The 22,531-nt window shown below is 38.5% G+C and overlaps 2 protein-coding genes and 1 long non-coding RNA gene across 4 annotated transcripts; 1 reads left to right on the plus strand and 2 right to left on the minus strand.

Moving 5' to 3' along the window:
• The first annotated feature begins 150 nt into the window (after positions 1 to 150).
• Vamp7 (Vesicle-associated membrane protein 7) lies at positions 151 to 1,767 on the plus strand. 2 transcript variants are annotated; one of them, XM_081991220.1, is made up of 5 exons: positions 151 to 335; positions 381 to 596; positions 655 to 883; positions 1,175 to 1,242; positions 1,295 to 1,767. In XM_081991220.1, exons 2-5 carry the CDS (start codon positions 393 to 395, stop codon positions 1,454 to 1,456), a joined length of 663 nt encoding a protein of 220 aa, XP_081847346.1. In that variant the 5' UTR covers positions 151 to 335; positions 381 to 392; the 3' UTR covers positions 1,457 to 1,767. The 2 variants fall into 2 exon arrangements, with proteins under 2 accessions (XP_081847346.1, XP_081847345.1); XM_081991219.1 differs by having other exon boundaries at positions 156 to 335; positions 393 to 596.
• LOC145736795 (trans-1,2-dihydrobenzene-1,2-diol dehydrogenase-like) lies at positions 1,733 to 4,790 on the minus strand. Its single transcript, XM_081991217.1, has 4 exons — positions 4,600 to 4,790; positions 3,972 to 4,287; positions 2,228 to 2,501; positions 1,733 to 2,155 (listed from the first exon to the last, which is right to left on the minus strand). Exons 1-4 carry the CDS (start codon positions 4,722 to 4,724, stop codon positions 1,860 to 1,862), a joined length of 1,011 nt encoding a protein of 336 aa, XP_081847343.1. The 5' UTR covers positions 4,725 to 4,790; the 3' UTR covers positions 1,733 to 1,859.
• Positions 4,791 to 4,837: 47 nt separating this feature from the next.
• On the minus strand, positions 4,838 to 10,610 carry LOC145736802 (uncharacterized). Its single transcript, XR_014180111.1, has 3 exons — positions 10,123 to 10,610; positions 9,552 to 9,799; positions 4,838 to 5,004 (listed from the first exon to the last, which is right to left on the minus strand). It is a non-coding gene; the product is annotated as an uncharacterized LOC145736802 (long non-coding RNA).
• Between the last annotated feature and the right edge of the window lie 11,921 nt (positions 10,611 to 22,531).

Consider the following 22,531-nt stretch of genomic DNA (forward strand, 5'->3'; position numbering starts at 1 on the left):
GTTGGTAGGCGGTCACGTGACTAACCCTAGACACTTGACGGCCGTCAAATTTCCCAGCTGTGACAGAGCGGCATTGCCAATTCTAACTCAACTTCCTGCCTTCTAGGGAGTGTTTACGCGCTAACCTCCCACAGCCGGATCGTGGTTACGCACTGATTAGGCAACGCTGTCGCATTATTTAGATTATTCACACCACTAATTTTCCAGGGCAAAACAAAGTAAATTTTAAATTAAATACAAGCAATACTATTATCAGCGTTACTAATCCAAGACTGTTTCAATAACATTCTAATTGTGTCACTTTTTGGTTCCCAGTTGATGTTGCCGTGACAAAGGTAATTTAAAAGTGTCTTTGGTGGTTGTTTGTAAACTATTTTAAGGGTGTTTTCCAGATGCCTATCTTGTACAGCGTTGTTTCTAGAGGCACCACGGTTCTGGCCAAATATGCCAGCTGCGCTGGTAATTTTGCGGAGGTTACCGAACAAATAATAGCCAAAATACCCGACTACAACGACAAACTCACCTACTCCCATGGCACTTATTTGTTCCACTATATTTGCGAAAACCGTATCATTTACATGTGTATCACTGATAATGTATGACCTGCACAGTGGAGTAAGTACACAACAAGTCAAAGCGAATGTGTTTTTGTAGGAGTTTGAAAGAAGCAGGGCTTTTTTGTTTCTAAACGAAATCAAGCGAAGGTTTCAGGCCCTTTACGGGCCTAGTGCGGACAATGCTATCGCTTATTCCTTGAATTCAGAGTTTGCAAGAGTGCTGCTCAATGAAATGAAACATTACTCGGAAAGTCATGATGTTGACACTATTTCTAAAGTTCACGGGGAAATGGATGAGCTTAAGAGCATTCTAGTGCGTAATATTGGTGAGTTTTTACATTTATTGGGGTAAAACCCATTGTTCCAATTCTCCTCTGTCATTAATTCCCCACTTGTTTGACATTTACAAAGTGCATTCCTTTTGCTTAATGGATTAGCTGCCAGGCTGTTGCTCTCTCTTTCTCACACACAGTTGCCGGCATTTACATGGCTTTCTTGATTTTCAATGAGTTTGCACCTTGTTGCCAGATTGTCACTGCTCTTTCCTCAATCATTAATGTTCCTATCCAATAACCTTTAAAAATCAGTCTTTGAGGAAAGTTTATGGTTTTTTACAGACAGTCTGACGACAAGAGGGGAAAAACTAGAATTGTTAGTCAACAAGGCGGAAAACTTAAACAGTGGCGTAAGTAGTAATTTTTATCCGGAATTTCGCTGGTTTTAATCGCCCATTTCAGTCTGTTACATTCAGACAGACCAGCAGAACGCTAGCTCGGTCCTTGTTCTGGAAAAACGTCAAACTATACGTCATAATTGGTGCTGTCGCCATTGTGATTGTGTATTTGATCGTTTCCATGGCCTGCGGCGGTTTATTGTGGCGTGGCTGCGTTGCCAAGTGAATTTAAGGTTAAGTTTTATCAATTTGAGATTAGTGGACTGGTTTAGCGTTCAGTCGGTTAAGTTTAACTGGACTGAATAATTCAGGCTTTAAATCGAATCAAATTCAGTTAATTTTCAGGGTTGACTTGAAAGAAAAACATTATACAGGCTGTCAAATTTATTATTTTTATGAATTTAATTTTGCTTGAAAACACCCTGTACTATAATAGGTAATATTATTGTATATGAGTAATTTTCAGGTTAGGTTACGTTTCAATTGTTTTATACTATAAATACTTGAATAAATAAAATATTTATTATTGCATTGAAATTGGATTTTGACAGTGTTGCCACACCAGACTAAATTATGAAACTGTCAAAAAAAATACAGCAATAATTGAAACTCATGTATTATCACATAAATTACTCGTCATCTGCCGGATACGTCACACCAATTTGTTTCCTAAAAGTGTCCATAAGCCAGGCCAGCTGGATGGATTCCTCGTGGGAAATACTGTCACTTTCGATTTTCCCGGCCAGAATCAATTTTCTGGCCGCGGCCGCTTCGTAGGCCAATCCAGGGGCGGTACTTTGGTTATAATAGAATTTTCTAGTGTTCTTAATCAATGGAATTTCCTTGGTTTCTCCATTAATTATATAAGTTGACGGAGCATAGAATGTGGGTATTCTTATGGTACCTTTAGTACCAACTATCACACCTAAAACAAACTTGAGTCAAGAGAATGATGACTGACGTAGCTGACACTGTTGCCAAGTAAACAAAAACTGACCTTCGTTAGGTAATTCGACGGTGGCATCGCACATAACCTGCGCGTATTTATTTCCTGGATAGGCGATGATAGCGGAAGCGATCAAATCCACGTCTTCTTCGTTTTTGCTGCCCAAAACTGTCACTTTGACGGGCGTCAGGCCCTTGAAGGCGAATTGTTGAAACTGCAAAACGTACACGCCCAAATCGAGAGTGGCGCCCCCTCCCAACTCTTTTTTTGTTATGCGATCCACGCCATCTATCGGGAATCCCAGTGTAACTGAGGCGTATCTAACCTACGTTTTCGGGGAAGTACATATATAATTTTAGGTTAGGTTAGTGTTTTTCGAAAAAATATCATAAATCTCCGCTATTTTTGACACTAATTTAGCGACACCCTGTATAACAATATGTAAGTTTAGACTAGAAATGTTTCAAAAAATTTGCACCAGGAAACAGTGAAATAACATTTTTTTTAGAGTGTAACACGGTTGACGCATTCACCATTATCACGTACAATTGTCAAGAAAAGAAATTTTTTTGCATCATAAATACTTTCTTCGCTATTTGTGACACTTATTTAGCGACACCCTGTATAACAATATGTAAGTTTAGACTAGAAATGTTTCAAAAAATTTGCACCAGGAAACAGTGAAATAACATTTTTTTTTAGAGTGTAACACGGTTGGTGCATTCGCCATTATCAAGTACAATTGTCAAGAAAAGAAATTTTTTTGCATCATAAATACTTTCTTCGCTATTTGTGACACTTATTTAGCGACACCCTGTATAACAATATGTAAGTTTAGACTAGAAATGTTTCAAAAAATTTGCACCAGGAAACAGTGAAATAATATTTTTTTGAGTGTGGCACGGTTGGCTCATTCACCATTATCACGTACAATTGTCAAGAAAAGAAATTTTTTTGCATCATAAATACTTTCTCCGCTATTTTTGACACTAATTTAGCGACACCCTGTATAACAATATGTAAATTTAGACTAGAAATGTTTCAAAAAATTTGCACCAGGAAACAGTGAAATAACATTTTTTTTAGAGTGTAACACGGTTGGTGCATTCGCCATTATCAAGTACAATTGTCAAGAAAAGAAATTTTTTTGCATCATAAATACTTTCTTCGCTATTTGTGACACTTATTTAGCGACACGCTGTATAACAATATGTAAATTTAGACTAGAAATGTTTCAAAAGATTTGCACCAGGAAACAGTGAAATAACATTTTTTTTAGAGTGTAACACGGTTGACGCATTCACCATTATCACGTACAATTGTCAAGAAAAGAAATTTTTTTGCATCATAAATACTTTCTCCGCTATTTGGGACACTAATTTAGCGACACCCTGTATAACAATATGTAAATTTAGACTAGAAATGTTTCAAAAGATTTGCACCAGGAAACAGTGAAATAACATTTTTTTTTAGAGTGTAACACGGTTGACGCATTCACCATTATCACGTACAATTGTCAAGAAAAGAAATTTTTTTGCATCATAAATACTTTCTCCGCTATTTGGGACACTAATTTAGCGACACCCTGTATAACAATATGTAAATTTAGACTAGAAATGTTTCAAAAGATTTGCACCAGGAAACAGTGAAATAACATTTTTTTTTTAGAGTGTAACACGGTTGGTGCATTCGCCATTATCACGTATAATTGTCAAGAAAAGAAATTTTTTTGACTTGACATTTCCTGGCTTCCCTTTGATAATTACGGTTTGTGACCCATCCTGTATATTCTTACCTCACCAATAGCTCCAGAATCCAACAATTCCCGTACTTCCCGGTAAACGGGGAAAAATCTGGACCAAACCGCTTCCATTAGAAACAAATTGTTTTGCCGGGCCAAATTCACGATTTTCCTCGTTTGTTTCTCGTTCATCGTTAACGGTTTTTCGCAGATCACGTGTTTCCCATTTTCCAGTAATTGCGTGACGATTTGGCAATGCTGCGGATTGAGCGCCCCCACGTAAACCACCTGGATTTCCGGATCTGTGGCCAGTTTGTCGTAACCCTCGTACGCTTTCGCGATTTCGTGGGTTTTGGCAAATTCCTGGGCACTGGAAATGTTTATTCGGTTGGATTGGTCAGTGTTGCCAAATTTTAAATTACACCCAAGAAGGTTTTAAAAAAGTTTTCCCTAAAATTCCTCAGAGTTTTCAGTCATTTTATAGCTCCATGGAGACGATTTTTGACAGAGTCCTTTACAAATTGTATTAACTGTAACAGTGCTTTTAAGCATCATGAAGTGACATTTGACAGTTTCCAAGCTTATGACAGATTGAAATATGCTCCAGCACGGTAAGACAGTTGACAGATTAACTGACAGTGACATGACAAACTTATACGGGGTGTTACTATTTTTGACTTACCTGGTAAGCGACCGTGCTGCCACAGCCACCAATTGGTGTTCCTCTTGCGGTAGAGCCTTCAAGGCGGTAACGAAATCGTTTACGATTCTTCCGGTTGTGGCAAAACCCCAACGCAGCGTTGCCATGTTTCACGTTTTTTTCCTCTAAAACCCCACCGGCTCGCAGTGCAACAACAACTAAACTCAATCGCTCGTTTTCCGCTTTTTATACCTTCATTATCAGTTTGACCTTCCTATTTGGATGTTTTTGGTAAAATCAAACCGTGACTGGCCAATATTTAGTATTATAATACGTTTTTACTTTTTTATGTTTTTGTTTGTTGTTCACGATTACCTAACCGCTGGAGTGGTTTCAATTGAAATGATAACGATAATTGTGGGTTTTTGAGGATTGTTGCACAATTTTCTAAAAAAACAAACAACTCTCCAGTGATTTCAAAAGAAACCATTAGAAATCAATGAGCTAGACAAGGATGGCGATGGAACTGTCACATTTTGACAGACTGCGTTTATTACTACTATCCTTGTCCAACTCATTCTCATCATGTGACACTCTACACTTGATACTGATATTTTTTCATTAAGGACTGTTTTAACCAAATATTTCCCTAGGGTGACCCTTTAGGGAAAAAATGCATTGAAGCAATATTGTAGAGGATGAAATTCCCTACAACTCTCCCTCCTTACGTTTTCTTGTTATTTCTGCAAATAACCTAATTATGGTGCGTTGAATTTGGGCTAAATACGTTCCTGTTTTCTTTCAACATCTTCAATGGAGTTTTCTCGCAAACTTGAGGGGGCGTACTACACAATATTGAAAACACTTTGGGGAAATTAATAGTGGAAAAACAGTCCTTTCCACTCTGTATTGTGCTTCGGGTAGTCACGAGGAAAAGTTGACAGATTAACTGACTGAATCCGGATTTACTGTTTGGTTTTATTAATAGAATCGGGCATTATTCCAATTTATATAATATAGTTGCGAAAAATTAGTGGATTTAGACGAATGCAACGTTGCCAGTTGTGTGGTTAAAACTTGGGACACCCTGTACCACAGTGAAAAAAATGAATAACGCACCCCTTGAGGAAATACACGAGCACTACTGCAACGACATGCACCGGACACGTGCCTGACCTTAACCTTCACCCGCCTCCCCTCCTGTCGGTTTGGTGCAGGGTTGCCAGATGTCCAGGTCAAAATAGGAAAATTCCCAATATAAATATTTTCATTCATTGATTGATTGTTGTCTTTATTTGACACGTGTTAACTCGGTTATTTTGACATCTAGAAGATTTGTTCGAACGTCAAAATGTAGCTCGTAATTTTGGCTTTCTTTTACCTGAATACCATTTTTTTCTCAAAATAACAAATAACCGAGATATTTGACAACAGTGTAACTATACTTGAAGGTGTCACAATTTTACCCGAAACTTGAACACCCTGTATCTCGGTTATTTTTTGGAGTTCAAAAGTCATAAATTGATCTATATACGCGCTCACCCTGTATACCAGCAACCGTATCAACGTTTGAACGTTACGTATTCCGATTCAGTGATTCTTTAGGAACATTTTTCGTTTCTTTAATTTTTCTCGAAACTCTAACCGTTTTCGAGATATTTGCCTAAAACTGAATTTTTTTTAGGAAAATCCCTTAATCTGGCAACACTGGTTTGGTTGCACCAAACCCCCCCTTGGCCCGAGCGGGTCCGGTCCTGGATCGACGCCCACTCCCGTTTTATTCAAGCGTCGCGGCGCTCATCTCGTCTGTTACGTCAGCACGTCTGACGCACGTTAAGCGTCCGCTTACGTCATCGGACGCTCGACGCCGTCGTCCCGGGATACCGCGTCCCGGCGGACGACGACGTCTGCGTTTATAGCCGATCTTCGATTGTTTTCTATAGTTTACTTTCCCCCCCCCCCCAATCCGGGGATTAACTAAAGTTAGGCGGCCTTGACGATATGACGTTTGACAGCTTTGTTTTTTTTTGACAGAAGGAGGTTGCCACTTTAAAGTTGGTTTACCATCTTTTTTGCATCATCCATGAAATTTTGACATTTGACAAACGTTGAGAAAAATGACAGTTGTGACGTAACAATAAGATTTCAAGGTGTCCTAAGGTCTATTTCAGACGTTACAACTTTACATCTTATTGGGTGGATTTTGGACAGTTGTGACGTAACAATAAGATTTCTAGGATTTTAGACCGTTGTGACGTAACAAACAAAATAGTATCTAAAAGTCACGTGACCACTGATATCCACACACGTCACAACTGTCAGAAAAGTTGAAAGATTTAAATTGACTTTATAGGTTAATGGGCTGATTTTTTGACAGTAGTGACGTAACAATCAGAAGTGTCCTAAGATCACGTGACTACTATTCTTAGCTTTTCCGGGCCTTCGCTAATTTGTCAAAAACATTACAAAGGTACAGTCAGAAAAAAAAGCGGTGTTAAAGTGTGAACTGCCGAAAACACAGTTTGAAAGGACAATCAGGGACAAAATCGCTTGTAAAACCCACTTGGAGTTAGAAAATGACGGTTTTAAGGACATTTTTGGAATCCTGATTAAATTTACTATCCAATGACATAAGAAAACATTACAAAATCAGGTACAGTCAGAGAAAAAAGCGGTATTAAAGTTTGAACTGCCAGAAACACAGTTTGAAAGGACAATCAGGGACAAAATCGCTTGTAAAAACCCACTTGGAGTTAGAAAATGACAGTTTTAAGCACATTTTTGCAATCCTCACTAAATTTCCTATCCAATAACCTTAAAAAACATTACAAAATCAGGTACAGTCAGAGAAAAAAGCGGTGTTAAAGTTTGAACTGCCAAAAACACAGTTTGTAAAGACAGTCAGGGACAAAATCGCTTGTAAAATCCACTTGGAGTTAGAAAATGACAGTTTTAAGCACATTTTTGCAATCCTCTCTAAATTTCCTATCCAATAACCTAAAAAACATTACAAAATCAGGTACAGTCAGAAAAAAAAAGCGGTGTTAAAGTTTGAACTGCCAGAAACACAGTTTGTAAAGACAGTCAGGGACAAAATCGAATGTAAAACCCACTTGGAGTTAGAAAATGACGGTTTTAAGGACATTTTTGGAATCCTCATTAAATTTCCTATCCAATAACCTAAAAAACATTACAAAATCAGGTACAGTCAGAGAAAAAAGCGGTGTTAAAGTTTGAACTGCCAGAAACACAGTTTGTAAAGACAGTCAGGGACAAAATTGCTTGTAAAACCCACTTGGAGTTAGAAAATGACAGTTTGAAGTACATTTTTGGAATCCTCATTAAATTTCCCATCCAATGACATAAGAAAACATTACAAAATCAGGAAGGTCATGTGACCGCTGTTAGCTACGTCACAACTGTCAAACTCAGTGTTCAGCGAGAACGTGGAGCTATTAACGTGAACGATGCAGTCAGTTTCTCTTGAATGATAAATCAGCTTAAGGGGGCAGATTATTTGACAGTTGTGACGTAACAATCAAAATAGAAAACAGTACCTAAAGGTCACGTGACCACTGACTGTTATCCACACGTCACGACTGTCAGTCTGTTCAGTCCGAAAACGTGTCTGTCAAAGACTTATAGAGGTTAGTTTTTAAGTCTGGTTTTTGACAGTTGTGGTGACGTAAACACTTTTTTTTTTTTTTGAGGTTAGGTTGACAGTATAATACCGAGTGTTTGCCCTTTACCATTAAATCGTCTACCGACACAAAAAGGCAAACACACGTAAACGGACTCAAAAATATTGATTCAAACTTCTCGTTTTGTTTAATCTGGCCATAATACACGGGGATAAGGTAAAGTAGTCTACGGAGACAAAGTTAACAAAAAGGCATCATCTTCAGTAACACCGGCGCTTAACCAGGCAAATATTTGCCCGTACAGGACCGCACTTTGATCCCCATTCAATCATTTGTACAGCTAACGATCTGGGAAATGTCAAATTTCCAGACCGGCCCTGCGCAGTTCAAGTACAAAGCGCCAGACAATACCGAAGAAGAAGAAATGTTATGTAAAGAAAGGCATGAAGACGTTTTATGGGAAGATCCGTTCCCACAAAACTCATATTAGATTCTCTTTGGGAAGCTAATTGGTATCGTACACTGACCAATTTTGATTGTCACACGCCATCTGCTCTATGACGTCACCTGTGTGCCTTATACGTGTTTACTACCCTGTACGTATTATTTAAGTTGGAAAAAAGTGCAACTATTTGAATCGACTTACGTAATAATATACAGGGTGTCCCAGAGTCTGTAGCTACGTTGATCTTGAAATTGTCTTAACTTAACAGTTTGATGACAATTTGGTGAATGTGACCAATTAGGGAAAATACGTGACGTTTATCAGGGCTGTTACGCCCTCTATGACCGCCATATTTAGGCTAAGATGTGAAAGTTACCCGGCGAATTGCTAAAACTCTTCAAGTTGATAGAGTGTTTGTTTTACCAAAAGCACCGGGAAAAAAATGGGCAACGGTCGCCTACCGTGTGAATGGCAAACAAGAGGATTATTCCTATTAATTGGCTACTTGCTTGGTACTATACGAACGTACGTCGTCGTCGTACCTTTTAATAATAACCGAGCCTTGGTCGCTTTTAATGGGTTATAATGGTATGTGACCCCATGCCGGGTATATGTTGATTTTATTATCGTGCATACGCCCGTCGAGATTACCGCCACGATTTAATAAAGCGCATATTAGTATTGGTGTTCCTGATACGATACTAGATTTTATGGGTTTAGTAGAAAGTTAGGTTAGGAAAGTCAATGTCAAAAAATTTAGTTGTGTGGCAAAAGTGGAGGGTGTTTACACTCAAGTAGACCAAAAATACAAAATATAACCTTTCCAGGTCCGCATTTATGTACAGGCACAGAAAAACCTTTTGATAAATACGGTCCTGACCGAAAAACACTGCTTTATGCTGACTAACCTGCATGTTCTGGACCAGGCATCTTCAAGGAGTTTCCCAGCTTCAGGGGTGGTTTTTAGCACTTTCAAACCCTTGAACGATGTTCCAAAAGCTTCAGAGGATGCTAACAACATTCAAACTAACGCAAAAAGCTTCTTCAAACAGTTTTGCTGACTTGTACCCGGTCATTCAAATTTTGAACGTAGAAACTCGCTCTTCTGGTCCCACTGCTCCAGTTTTCACTGCACTCAACTGAATTTCCACTAATGCTAATTAATAAATGAGAGTTTAATTAATATTTGCTTGAAAATCACTAAAAAAATGGTAATAAACAAAGCAAATTAAAAATTCCGAAAGAAACGTCAATGGTTAATGTCAAATTGTCAAATATCAAAATGGAGTGCGTTCCAAAGTGACGTGTGGCAAAAGCAGAGGGTGTTCCGTGTTACCCTATCAAGTTGGCTTAAAATACAAAATAAAGCCTGTCCAGGGCCATATTGATGTACAGGCAAAGAAAAACCTTTTGGTAAATACGGTCCTGACGTTTTACTGACCGAAAAACACTGCTTTATGCTGAACAAACTAAACTAACCTGAATATTCTGGACAAAGCATCTTCAAGGAGTTTCCCAGCTTCAAGGGTGGTTCTTACCACTTTCAAACCCCTGAACTACGTTCCAAAAGCTTCAGAGGATGCTAACAACATTCAAACTAACGCAAAAAGCTTCTTCAAACAGTTTTGCTGACTTGTACCCGGTCATTCAAATTTTGAACGTAGAAAACTCGTTCTTCTGGTCCCACTGCTCCAGTTTACACTGCATTCAACTGTGTTTTCACTAATGCTAATTAATAAACGAGAGTTTAATTAATATTTGCTTGAAAATCACTAAAAAACTTAGCAAAAACTTAGTAAATAACAGTAATAAACAAAGGAAATTAAAAATTCCGGAAGAAACGTCAATGGTTAATGTCAAATTGTCAAATATCAAAATGGAGTGCGTTCCGAAGTGACGTGTGGCAAAAGTGAAGTGTGTTCCGTATTACACTGTTTAGGTAGGACAAATTAGGCTGTATTTCTATAAATTGGGTGGTGTAATTGATTAAATTGGTCCACCCAGTACATGACTTTTTTCTTAATTCCCAATCACACCAATTACGGGACAATAAAGCAACAGTTTAAAGAATTACACAGAGTCGACTTAGTGAGGTGCGTTCATCACAGTTAATCCCCCCAAAAAAAAAACGGGGATTAACGTTTCGAAGAGAAAAAAAACGAAACAAACGTTGCCCGTTCAAAGAGACAAAGCCTTTTAGGCCTTACAGGACGAAACAGTCAAAACTAATCTGAATAGTGGCATTGTTCGTGTATATTTAGGCGAAATATCTCGTGTGTTGTAGCAATGACATCAGCATCGGGCCGCCGAGGTACCATTCAATGGTACCACGGGTGTTGTACCATCGTGGTCCGGCCAGGCGAGTCAACGAACCGCACTAATGTTTTATTTTTTTTTGGGACGTCGGCCAATTGCGCATATGATAAGATTTGGTCACGTGATGGTTGACACACACACAAGTAGGCGATGTAAATCAAGTCAATTGTACAAACATAGCAGGCCTTGACTGTGATATTGACGTGACACTTGTTTACGCACAGAGTGGCCCAAATTGGTTGCAATTTTTTTTGGTACACCCTGTATATGACTAAAATGCGTTGATATTTGTTGAGGAATGCGCAAACCGTGAAAAATTTTGTGTTAAATTGCTGAATGGTACCGACCGTGGTATATACCGGGTACTACATACATACCGGGCGTTGCGAGACCGCGACGAAACACTAAATGGCAGTTTAACGTATTTATTACAGCCACGGCCACAACGATCAGTTTCAGTTTAATTCGTACACACGGTTTTAGTCCAGTTAACCCTAATATATACAGGGTTGTTCGCGTTTGATTTCGCCGCTTAATAGTTGCGTTATTTGAAGAGTTACCGCAAAAGTGTGAATTAGAAGGTTGTAGGGAATTTCACGCCCTACAAGATTGCTTCCCAACACTTTTGCCCTAACGGGTCATTTAAGGTAGTTACAGGCCGAAAACTGTCTGCAATACAAAGTTCTTGCAGTAACTCCAAAGTGTAGTTTCAACAGAGCGTAGCTCTGTTATTTGAGGAGTTACAGAAAAAGTGCAATACAGAGAGTTGTAGAGAATTTCACGCTTTACAGGATTGCTTCCTGACACTTTTGCCCTAAAGGCTCATTTAAGGGAGTTACACTTCAAAAACCTAACCGTACTTTCAGTGGAATTCGTGAACCTAGCTGGTTAGCTAGGTAGTACTAGTTTTCCGTTATCGCCCTGTATAATCGTCCGGTTGATAGGTCAGACAAACGCGAACCAAATCCATTCATCTACGTTTCAGGCTGGCTGTCGCCATTTTATCTACGATCTGCGGCTACTTAAGGCTGCCGTAATAACTTAAAACGACCTTAAGGTACCAGAGTACCTTAAGACAGTCAAACAACATCAAATCGGGCTTCAATCAAGTGTTTTTAGTAGGGTGACGTCACGCACGGTACCGCCAATCAGACTGTGCACCACCTTAACTCGACTGACAGTAGCAAAGTCACGTTCTAAACCAATACAATCGAGCTGTTGTTTTATTTATGACTTTGTCTGTACCAGTGTGCTGTGCAATTATTGTTTTTCATTTGTTCTGTACCGTCTGTCAAAAAACTGTCAAAGGTTTGTTTTGTTGGCTGGGAAGTGTCAACTGTCAAAACCCGCTCCATAGACGTTTAAAATTGCTTAAACTCGCTTAAAAGACCGCTGAGTTTGCTTAAAAGCATTTCATTGCATTTTACACCTTCATGAGCAGGTTTTTAGGTTATTTTATGTCAAAATTGCCTATTCAACGTGCAGGTTAGTCTGTCAAGGAAATGTCAACTGTCAAATTGTGTTCCATGGAGGTATAAAGTGTAAAACACACTTAAAAACCGCTGAATTTGCTTAAAGGCACTTAATTGCATTTTACACCTTCATGAGCAGGTTTTTAGGTTATTTTATGTCAAAATTGCCTATTCAACGTGTAGGTTAGTCTGTCAAGGAAATGTCAACTGTCAAATTGTGTTCCATGGAGGTATAAAAGTGTAAAACACACTTAAAAACCGCTGAATTTGCTTAAAGGCACTTAATTGCATTTTACACCTTCATGAGCAGGTTTTTAGGTTATTTTATGTCAAAACTGTCTATTCAGCGTGTAGGTTAGCCTGTCAAGGAAGTGTCAACTGTCAAAACCTGCTCCATGGAGGTATAAAAGTGTAAAACACACTTAAAAACCACTGGATTTGCTTAAAGGCGTTTTATTGCATTTTAGACCTTCATGAGTAGGTTTTTACGTTATTTTATGTCAAAACTGTCTATTGGGCATGTAGGTTAGTGTGCCAGGGAAGTGTCAACTGTCAAAATCGGCTCCATGGAGGTATAAAAGTGCAAAACACACTTAAAAACTACTAAATTTGCTTAAAGGCATTTTACACCTTCATGAGCAGGTTTTTAGGTTATTTTATGTCAAAACTGCCTATTCAACGTGTAGGTTAGTCTGTCAAGGAAGTGTCAACTGTCAAAACCTGCTCCATGGAGGTATAAAAGTGTAAAACACACTTAAAAACCGCTGAATTTGCTTAAAGGCACTTAATTGCATTTTACACCTTCATGAGCAAGTTTTTAGGTTATTTTATGTCAAAACTGTCTATTCAGCGTGTAGGTTAGCCTGTCAAGGAAGTGTCAACTGTCAAAACCTGCTCCATGGAGGTATAAAAGTGTAAAACACCCTTAAAAACTACTAAATTTGCTTAAAGGCATTTTACACCTCCATGAGTAGGTTTTTAGGTTATTTTATGTCAAAACTGTCTATTCAGCGTGTAGGTTAGTCTGTCAAGGAAGTGTCAACTGTCAAATTGTGTTCCATGGAGGTATAAAAGTGTAAAACACACTTAAACTGCAGTTTGAGCAAATTTTCAATTAAAAGTGGTCCTAGCAAAACTATGCCTGTCAGACTTATCTAACACCCGGTAAAATGGCCTTTAGACGTCCTAAAGGTCATTTTAGCTTGTATTACTAACACGGTTATGTAATCTCGTGTAAAATCCTCAAAATGGCCGCCTAAAATGGCCAAATATTGACCAATGTCTGGCAGCAACGAATTCCTGTCCACTGGTTTGTTTGCACTAAAATTCTAAAGCTGGTCTCTGATTGGACAATTGTAAATCAATTATTAAACCGAGTTTACGGTTGAATAAACTGGAACAACATTCTTCTGGCCGTTAATCAGAAGAATAACGGCCACTATCTTGCTATTTGCAACTTTAATTGTTCGATATGGTTTATGGTGGACTGCAGGGCTTTGCAGTACTTTTTTCTGATTAATTCTGATATTTATATACAGGATGGCCGATAGAGCATTTCAAGGGCTACAAATTGGTATTTTGAACCACCCTGTAGCTGTCTTAAAACCAAAGTTACGCCCTGTCAAAGTAGACGATGCACACGTTTAACCTCACAGTTTAGTTTTCACTAGAACTGTCACTAGAAATTTTTAAACACATCCTGTGTACGGGGTGATTGAAAAAAGCATAGTTTTTACAGCATTTTGGTAAAAAAATCCACCCTGTAACTGTTTTAGAATCAGAGTTATCACCTGTCAAAGTTCAAGAACGAATTTTGACAATTGACATTTCAGACGTCACGTAAATGACAGTGAGCACGCGTATACATGGTGTGACAGGAATGTCACTGCAAATACAAGTTAAAATTGTACAGGGTGGCCAAAATTTTTATTTCGTCTTTCAACTTGAGATTGATAGTTTGTAGCCTTATGCACTGTTTGGTTTAAAGCTAAAAATCTGCCTCATTTGAGTGACATGCTATGGACTTTTATACCTTGATGGATAGGCAATAAAAAGGGCTTTCCAAACATATGGCTACTTTGGTTTGTCGGTTGTATGGTTTGGCCGCTAGAGGGCCTTAAAGATTTCTAGTTAAAACCTAAAAAATTACCTTATTTGACTCTCGTTTGACCGCTAGAGGGCGTCTTTTCATACCAAAACCCACTCGTCAAGAGGACATTTTTAATTGTGATTCATATACACAAACTGAATTTTCTGAATGGAAGGTTGCATAACTAGGCCGGCGACTTTCTCCAGCCAATGCAAGTTAATTATTCAATCAGTAATTATTACTCGCGATTAATCAAATTGTCTGATAACTTGGTTGACTTTCCAACCAAATTTGCGTATTTGACAGATGACACTGAAAACTACTTGTCCTGTCAGCCGTCAAAGTGGTTAATTTAAGGTTATGTCTTAGTTTTGCTAAAAAAAAAAACGGTCACACTTTGGCGCTCTCTAGCGGCCAAACGGTACAACTGAACCGTGTCAGCTCAACGTCACGTGACAGTCCCATTCATTGGCTTTCTTTTGTTATACGGTGTGTTTTATCAGAATGTGTCAAATAAGCGAGTTATTTCAGGTTTAATAGGGAAATGCACGAAATTTTGGTCACACGTGTGCTTTTTAACGGAGCTCGATGGCCTACTATGTTAACCGGTGCCATATTGGATTCAAAATAGTCTTTTGTACTAATTTGGGCCTGGGGAACACGAATCCGGTGTTCGTTTTGCTCTAAGTGACGCCATTTTGGAGGTGACCTTGAAATTGTAGAATTTTTGACAGTTTTCAGGGTGGCACCCTAAAAAACAAAATTTTTGACAAATGACACTTTACATTCAATTTCTATTCCGAGTATCTAAAATGTTTTTGTCTGTCAACGTCAAATTATTGACATTTTGACATCTGACAGTGTCAGATGTCAAAAAAATCAGTGAGACACCGATAATACTGGAACGCAGTCAGTTGTAGAGATCTGAAGAAGACGGGGGTTGACACGAAACGTGCCCGTATAAACTGATTGTAATCGAATACGATCCGAGATTAGATTAGGGCCTGAACAAGGGCTTTATTCGACCCTTTCTACCTCTTTTCTATGGTCGAAACGACGCCCCAACAAACCAGAAAAGAAGAAGAATTGCGCAACCACCATCGACCATCTGTTGCGCTACTTGAAATTAGTTTTTCTTATTAAGCAAATGGGTCAGTATTATATGCACATGGTTTTTACATCATTTCGGGTCCATATGAATGAATTACTCAACGATTTTAAGCTTTCACTACTCTAGCAAACCGAGAAAATTCAATTAGATGCGATTACCAGGGCCGGATTCATGCCAAAATGGCTGGGTGAGCTACGCCACTGATTAATCGAGTATTTTCTTCAATTTAATGACTTCTAGGATTTTTTCTGGAAAGTTTCCAGTACAGCCCTGGTTTTTGTGGTTCAATTAAGTACTTTAAGTGAAAATTTCAGGTCCGTAACTGCCCAAATACCCAAATTATAGCTCAAACTGTGTTTCATGTGAGTTGAGTGGGTTTTTTGCCATTTTCTGCTTGGTTATTCCAGATTAACGAGTTCCAGGATTTTTTATGGAAAGTTTCCAGTACAGCCCTGGTTTTGTGGTTCAATTAAGTACTTTGAGTGAAAATTTCAGGACCGTAACTGCCCAAATACCTAAATTATGGCCCAAATTGTGTTTCATGTGAGTTGAGTAGATTTTTGCATATTTTCTGCTTAGTTATTCCAGTTTAACAAGTTCCAGGATTTGTTCTGGAAAATTTCCAGTACAGCCCTGGTTTTTGTAGTTCAATTAAGTACTTTCAGTGAAAATTTCAGGTCCGTAACTGCCCAAATACCCAAATTATGGCCCAAATTGTGTGTCATGTGAGTTGAGTGGGTTTTTTGCCATTTTCTGCTTGGTTATTCCACTTTAACGAGTTTCAGGGTTTTTGTTAAAAAGTTTCCAGTACAGTCCTGGTTTTTGGTGGTTCAATTAAGTACTTTCAGTGAAAATTTCAGGTCCGTAACTGCCCAAATACCCAAATTATCGCCCAAAGTGTGTTTCATGTGACTTTAGTCGGTTTTCTGCAATTATTTGTTTGGTTATTCCAGTTTAACGAGTTCCAGGATTTGTTATGGAAAGTTTCTAGTACAGCCCTGGTTTTTGTGATTCAATTAAGTACTTTCAGTGAAAATTTCAGGTCCGTAACTGCCCAAATACCCAAATTATTGCCCAAATTGTATTTTATGTGACTTTAGTGGGTTTTTGCCCATTTTCTGCTTGGTTATTCCAATTTACCGAGTTTCAGGGTTTATGGTGAAAAGTTTCCAGTACGGCCCCTGGTTTTGTGGTTCAATTAAGTACTTTCAGTGAAAATTTCAGGTTCGTAACTGCCCAAATACCCAAATTATGGCTCAAACTGTGTTTCATGTGACTTTAGTGGGTTTTTGCCCATTTTCTACTTGGTTATTCCAGTTTAACGAGTTTCAGGGTTTGTTCTGGAAAATTTCCAGTACGGCCCTTAGTTTTGTGGTTCAATTAAGTACTTTCAGTGAAAATTTCAGGTCCGTAACTGCCCAAATACCCAAATTATGACTCAAATTGTGTTTCATGTGACTTTAGTGGGTTTTCTACAATTATTTGTTTGGTTATGCCAATTTAACGAGTTTTAGGGTTTTTGTTGAAAAGTTTCCAGTACGGCCCCTGGTTTTGTGGTTCAATTAAGTACTTTCAGTGAAAATTTCAGGTCCGTAACTGCCCAAATACCCAAATTATGACTCAAATTGTGTTTCATGTGACTTTAGTGGGTTTTCTACAATTATTTGTTTGGTTATGCCAATTTAACGAGTTTTAGGGTTGTTGTTGAAAAGTTTCCAGTACGGCCCCTGGTTTTGTGGTTCAATTAAGTACTTTCAGTGAAAATTTCAGGTCCGTAACTGCCCAAATACCCAAATTACGGCCCAAACTGTGTTTCATGTGACTTTAGTGGGTTTTCTGCAATTATTTGTTTGGTTATTTCAGTTTAACGAGTTCCAGGATTTTTTCTGGAAAGTTTCCAGTACGGCCCTGGTTTTTGTGGTTCAATTAAGTACTTTCAGTGAAAATTTCAGGTCCGTAACTGCCCAAATACCCAAATTACGGCCCAAACTGTGTTTCATGTGACTTTAGTGGGTTTTCTGCAATTATTTGTTTGGTTATTTCAGTTTAACGCGTTCCAGGATTTTTTCTGGAAAGTTTCCAGTACGGCCCTGGTTTTTGTGGTTCAATTAAGTACTTTCAGTGAAAATTTCAGGTCCGTAACTGCCCAATTACCCAAATTATAGCTCAAACTGTGTTTCATGTGACTTTAGTGGGTTTTTGCCCATTTTCTGCTTAGTTATTCCAGTTTAACGAGTTTCAGGGTTTGTTCTGGAAAATTTCCAGTACGGCCCTTAGTTTTGTGGTTCAATTAAGTACTTTCGGTGAAAATTTCAGGTCCGTAACTGCCCAAATACCCAAATTATAGCTCAAATTGTGTTTCATGTGAGTTGAGTGGGTTTTCTACAATTATTTGTTTGGTTATTCCAGTTTAAGGAGTTCCAGGATTTTTTCTGGAAAGTTTCCAGTACGGCCCTGGTTTTTGTGGTTCAATTAAGTACTTTCAGTGAAAATTTCAGGTCCGTAACTGCCCAAATACCCAAATTATAGCTCAAACTGTGTTTCATGTGACTTTAGTGGATTTTTGCCCATTTTCTGCTTGGTTATTCCAGTTTAATGAGTTTCAGGGTTTGTTCTGGAAAATTTCCAGTACGGCCCTTAGTTTTGTGGTTCAATTAAGTACTTTCAGTGAAAATTTCAGGTCCGTAACTGCCCAAATACCCAAATTATGACTCAAATTGTGTTTCATGTGACTTTAGTGGGTTTTCTACAATTATTTGTTTGGTTATGCCAATTTAACGAGTTTTAGGGTTTGTTCTGGAAAATTTCCAGTACGGCCCTTAGTTTTGTGGTTCAATTAAGTACTTTCAGTGAAAATTTCAGGTCCGTAACTGCCCAAATACCCAAATTACGGCCCAAACTGTGTTTCATGTGACTTTAGTGGGTTTTCTGCAATTATTTGTTTGGTTATTTCAGTTTAACGAGTTCCAGGATTTTTTCTGGAAAGTTTCCAGTACGGCCCTGGTTTTTGTGGTTCAATTAAGTACTTTCAGTGAAAATTTCAGGTCCGTAACTGCCCAATTACCCAAATTATGGCCCAAACTGTGTTTCATGTGACTTTAGTGGGTTTTCTGCAATTATTTGTTTGGTTATGCCAATTTAACGAGGTTCAGGGGTTTTGTTGAAAAGTTTCCAGTACAGCCCTGGTTTTGTGGTTCAATTAAGTACTTTCAGTGAAAATTTCAGGTCCGTAACTGCCCAGTTACCCAAATTATGGCCCAAACTGTGTTTCATGTGAGTTGAGTGGGTTTTTTGAATGAAACACAATTCGGGCCATAATTTGGGTATTTGGGCAGTTACGGACCTGAAATTTTCACTGAATCGAACCACAAAGCAAGGGCCGTACTGGAAAATTTCCAGAAAAAATCCTGAAACTCGTTAAACTGGAAAAACCAAGCAGAAAATGGGCAAAAATGTTTAAGAGACAAACACAATCACTGATGCATTATTACAAGGTTAAAACCGAACATATGTTCACTAAATTTGCATAATCGTTAATACTTATTTATTTTTCGCTCGATTTCATTCAAAACTATCAATGGGTCTCATCAGCCTTGACTGCGCTAAGGCTCGTTTGTTTCCAAATGGTTAAACCGTCGGTTAAACTTAGCCTGACCCAGATTTACCATTGTATTATGCATACAGGCTTCCGCCTACGTTCACATTTAATGATAAATCGCTCTTATTGGCAGCAGAATTGGATTTAAATTAATAACAAGCCGATGTGTGATTTATAATATCGATTCGAATGCGCACGAGTTTCTCTTAACCCCATTTTTCTACCAGGAATTTTCCTAAAAAAAAAATACCTTAAAATGTGAGGTTATGAATGAATTTTGTTTTCATTCAACTGTTTGTTACGTTGGCGTCCATTAATATAACCAACTCTAGGCCAACTTGTTGCTTAAACGCGCAATAAAAGGTCAAACGTTTGTTTGTCAATGAGGAAAATTGCGAACACAGTCACGCAACAAACTTCAGTTCAGTCGGTCGTTTAACCGTCAAAATTGTCAAAAAACCGCCTGTCAAACATTCCACAAAATGACAGGCTACCCACTGGTTCGAATTGCACCGTGACAGCTGTCAAAATAACCGAGCTGTCAGCTGTCAAAGTGAGTGTAACTGTAAACATTTAGAAACGTCGTAAAGTGTAATTTTGACAAATATTACCTTAGTAACGTAACCTAAATGGTGGACGTCACAACTGTCAAAAATACACCCATAACCTAACCTAACCTAACCTAACCTATAAAATGATTAACTTTATACAGTTATTTTGACGTGTGAAATTTAAAACCCTCTAGCGGCCAAACCGTACAACCAACCAACCAACGTTGCCATATGTTTGGAAAGCCCTTTTTATTGCCTATCCATCGACGTATAAAAGTTCATAGCGTGTCAGTCAAATAAGGCAGTTTTTTAGCTTTAAACGAAACAGTGCACAAGGCTACAAACCTCTCACTCGTATCAATCTCAAAGATGTTAAGAGATTTTGATCACCCTGTACAATTTTAACGCATTTGCAGTGACACTCCAGTTACAGAAAGCATATAGGTACTCATTGATTTGCAACTGTCAATGTCACATGTCACTGTCATTGTCACATGTCACTGTCATTGTCACATGTCACTGTCATTGTCGATGGTCAAAATTGTTTTTTTCTTTGATAGGTCATAACTCTGGTTCTAAGACAGTTACAGGGTTGATTTTTTTACCAGAATGCGGCCAAAACAATGCTTTTTTTCATCACCCTATACAGGATGTGCGCAAAAATTACTACTGACAGCGCCACGTCAGCTAGTATCTCGTTTGAACTAAACTGTAGCTGTGCTACTTTGACATGCCATAACTCTGGTTCTAAGACAGTTACAGGGTTGATTTTTTTACCAGAATGCGGCCAAAACAATGCTTTTTTTCATCACCCTGTACAGGGTGTGCGCAAAAATTACTACTAACAACGCCACGTCAGCAAGCATCTCGTTTGAACTAAACTGTAGCTGTGCTAATTTGACAGGTCATAACTCTGGTTCTAAGACAGTTACAGGGTTGATTTTTTTACCAGAATGCGGCCAAAACAATGCTTTTTTTCATCACCCTGTACAGGGTGTGCGCAAAAATTACTACTAACAGCGCCACGTCAGCTAGTATCTCTTTTGAACTAAACTGTAACTGTGCTACTTTGACAGGTCATAACTCTGGTTCTAAGACAGTTACAGGGTTGATTTTTTTACCAGAATGTAGCAAAACAATGCTTTATTTAATCACCCTGTACAGGGTGTGCGCAAAAATTACTACTAACAACGCCACGTCAGCAAGCATCTCGTTTGAACTAAACTGTAACTGTGCTACTTTGACATGCCATAACTCTGGTTCTAAGACAGTTACAGGGTTGATTTTTTTACCAGAATGTAGCCAAAACAATGCTTTTTTTAATCACCCTGTACAGGGTGTGCACAAAAATTACTACTAACAGCGCCACGTCAGCTAGTATCTCTTTTGAACTAAACTGTAACTGTGCTACTTTGACAGGTCATAACTCTGGTTCTAAGACAGTTACAGGGTTGATTTTTTTACCAGAATGTAGCCAAAACAATGCTTTATTTAATCACCCTGTACAGGGTGTGCGCAAAAATTACTACTAACAGCGCCACGTCAGCTAGTATCTCTTTTGAACTAAACTGTAACTGTGCTACTCTGACAGGTCATAACTCTGGTTCTAAGACAGTTACAGGGTTGATTTTTTTACCAGAATGTAGCCAAAACAATGCTTTTTTTCATCACCCTGTACAGGGTGTGCACAAAAATTACTACTAACAGCGCCACGTCAGCTAGTATCTCTTTTGAACTAAACTGTAACTGTGCTACTTTGACAGGTCATAACTCTGGTTCTAAGACAGTTACAGGGTTGATTTTTTTACCAGAATGTAGCCAAAACAATGCTTTATTTAATCACCCTGTACAGGGTGTGCGCAAAAATTACTACTAACAACGCCACGTCAGCAAGCATCTCGTTTGAACTAAACTGTAACTGTGCTACTTTGACATGCCATAACTCTGGTTCTAAGACAGTTACAGGGTTGATTTTTTTACCAGAATGTAGCCAAAACAATGCTTTATTTAATCACCCTGTACAGGGTGTGCGCAAAAATTACTACTAACAACGCCACGTCAGCAAGCATCTCGTTTGAACTAAACTGTAACTGTGCTACTTTGACATGCCATAACTCTGGTTCTAAGACAGTTACAGGGTTGATTTTTTTACCAGAATGTAGCCAAAACAATGCTTTTTTTAATCACCCTGTACAGGGTGTGCACAAAAATTACTACTAACAGCGCCACGTCAGCTAGTATCTCTTTTGAACTAAACTGTAACTGTGCTACTTTGACAGGTCATAACTCTGGTTCTAAGACAGTTACAGGGTTGATTTTTTTACCAGAATGTAGCCAAAACAATGCTTTATTTAATCACCCTGTACAGGGTGTGCGCAAAAATTACTACTAACAGCGCCACGTCAGCTAGTATCTCTTTTGAACTAAACTGTAACTGTGCTACTCTGACAGGTCATAACTCTGGTTCTAAGACAGTTACAGGGTTGATTTTTTTACCAGAATGTAGCCAAAACAATGCTTTTTTTCATCACCCTGTACAGGGTGTGCGCAAAAATTACTACTAACAACGCCACGTCAGCAAGCATCTCGTTTGAACTAAACTGTAGCTGTGCTAATTTGACAGGTCATAACTCTGGTTCTAAGACAGTTACAGGGTTGATTTTTTTACCAGAATGCGGCCAAAACAATGCTTTTTTTCATCACCCTGTACAGGGTGTGCGCAAAAATTACTACTAACAGCGCCACGTCAGC

This window comes from Ips typographus, linkage group LG12, assembly GCF_016097725.1.
Source record: "Ips typographus isolate SLU linkage group LG12, UJ_Ityp_2.0, whole genome shotgun sequence".
NCBI lineage: Eukaryota > Metazoa > Arthropoda > Insecta > Coleoptera > Curculionidae > Ips > Ips typographus.

What these genes read in the sequence shown, in the direction of transcription:
- Vamp7 (XM_081991220.1), top strand. Translation starts at nt 393, where the DNA reads ATGCCTATCTTGTACAGCGTTGTTTCTAGAGGCACCACGGTTCTGGCC. An exon ending in CATTCTAGTGCGTAATATTG is followed by an intron (nt 884 to 1,174) that starts GTGAGTTTTTAC and finishes GGTTTTTTACAG; the next exon opens with ACAGTCTGACGACAAGAGGG. An exon ending in CGGAAAACTTAAACAGTGGC is followed by an intron (nt 1,243 to 1,294) that starts GTAAGTAGTAAT and finishes CGCCCATTTCAG; the next exon opens with TCTGTTACATTCAGACAGAC.
- LOC145736795 (XM_081991217.1), bottom strand. Translation starts at nt 4,724, where the DNA reads ATGGCAACGCTGCGTTGGGGTTTTGCCACAACCGGAAGAATCGTAAAC. An exon ending in GCAGCACGGTCGCTTACCAG is followed by an intron (nt 4,288 to 4,599) that starts GTAAGTCAAAAA and finishes AAACATTTCCAG; the next exon opens with TGCCCAGGAATTTGCCAAAA. An exon ending in ATTCTGGAGCTATTGGTGAG is followed by an intron (nt 2,502 to 3,971) that starts GTAAGAATATAC and finishes CCGAAAACGTAG; the next exon opens with GTTAGATACGCCTCAGTTAC.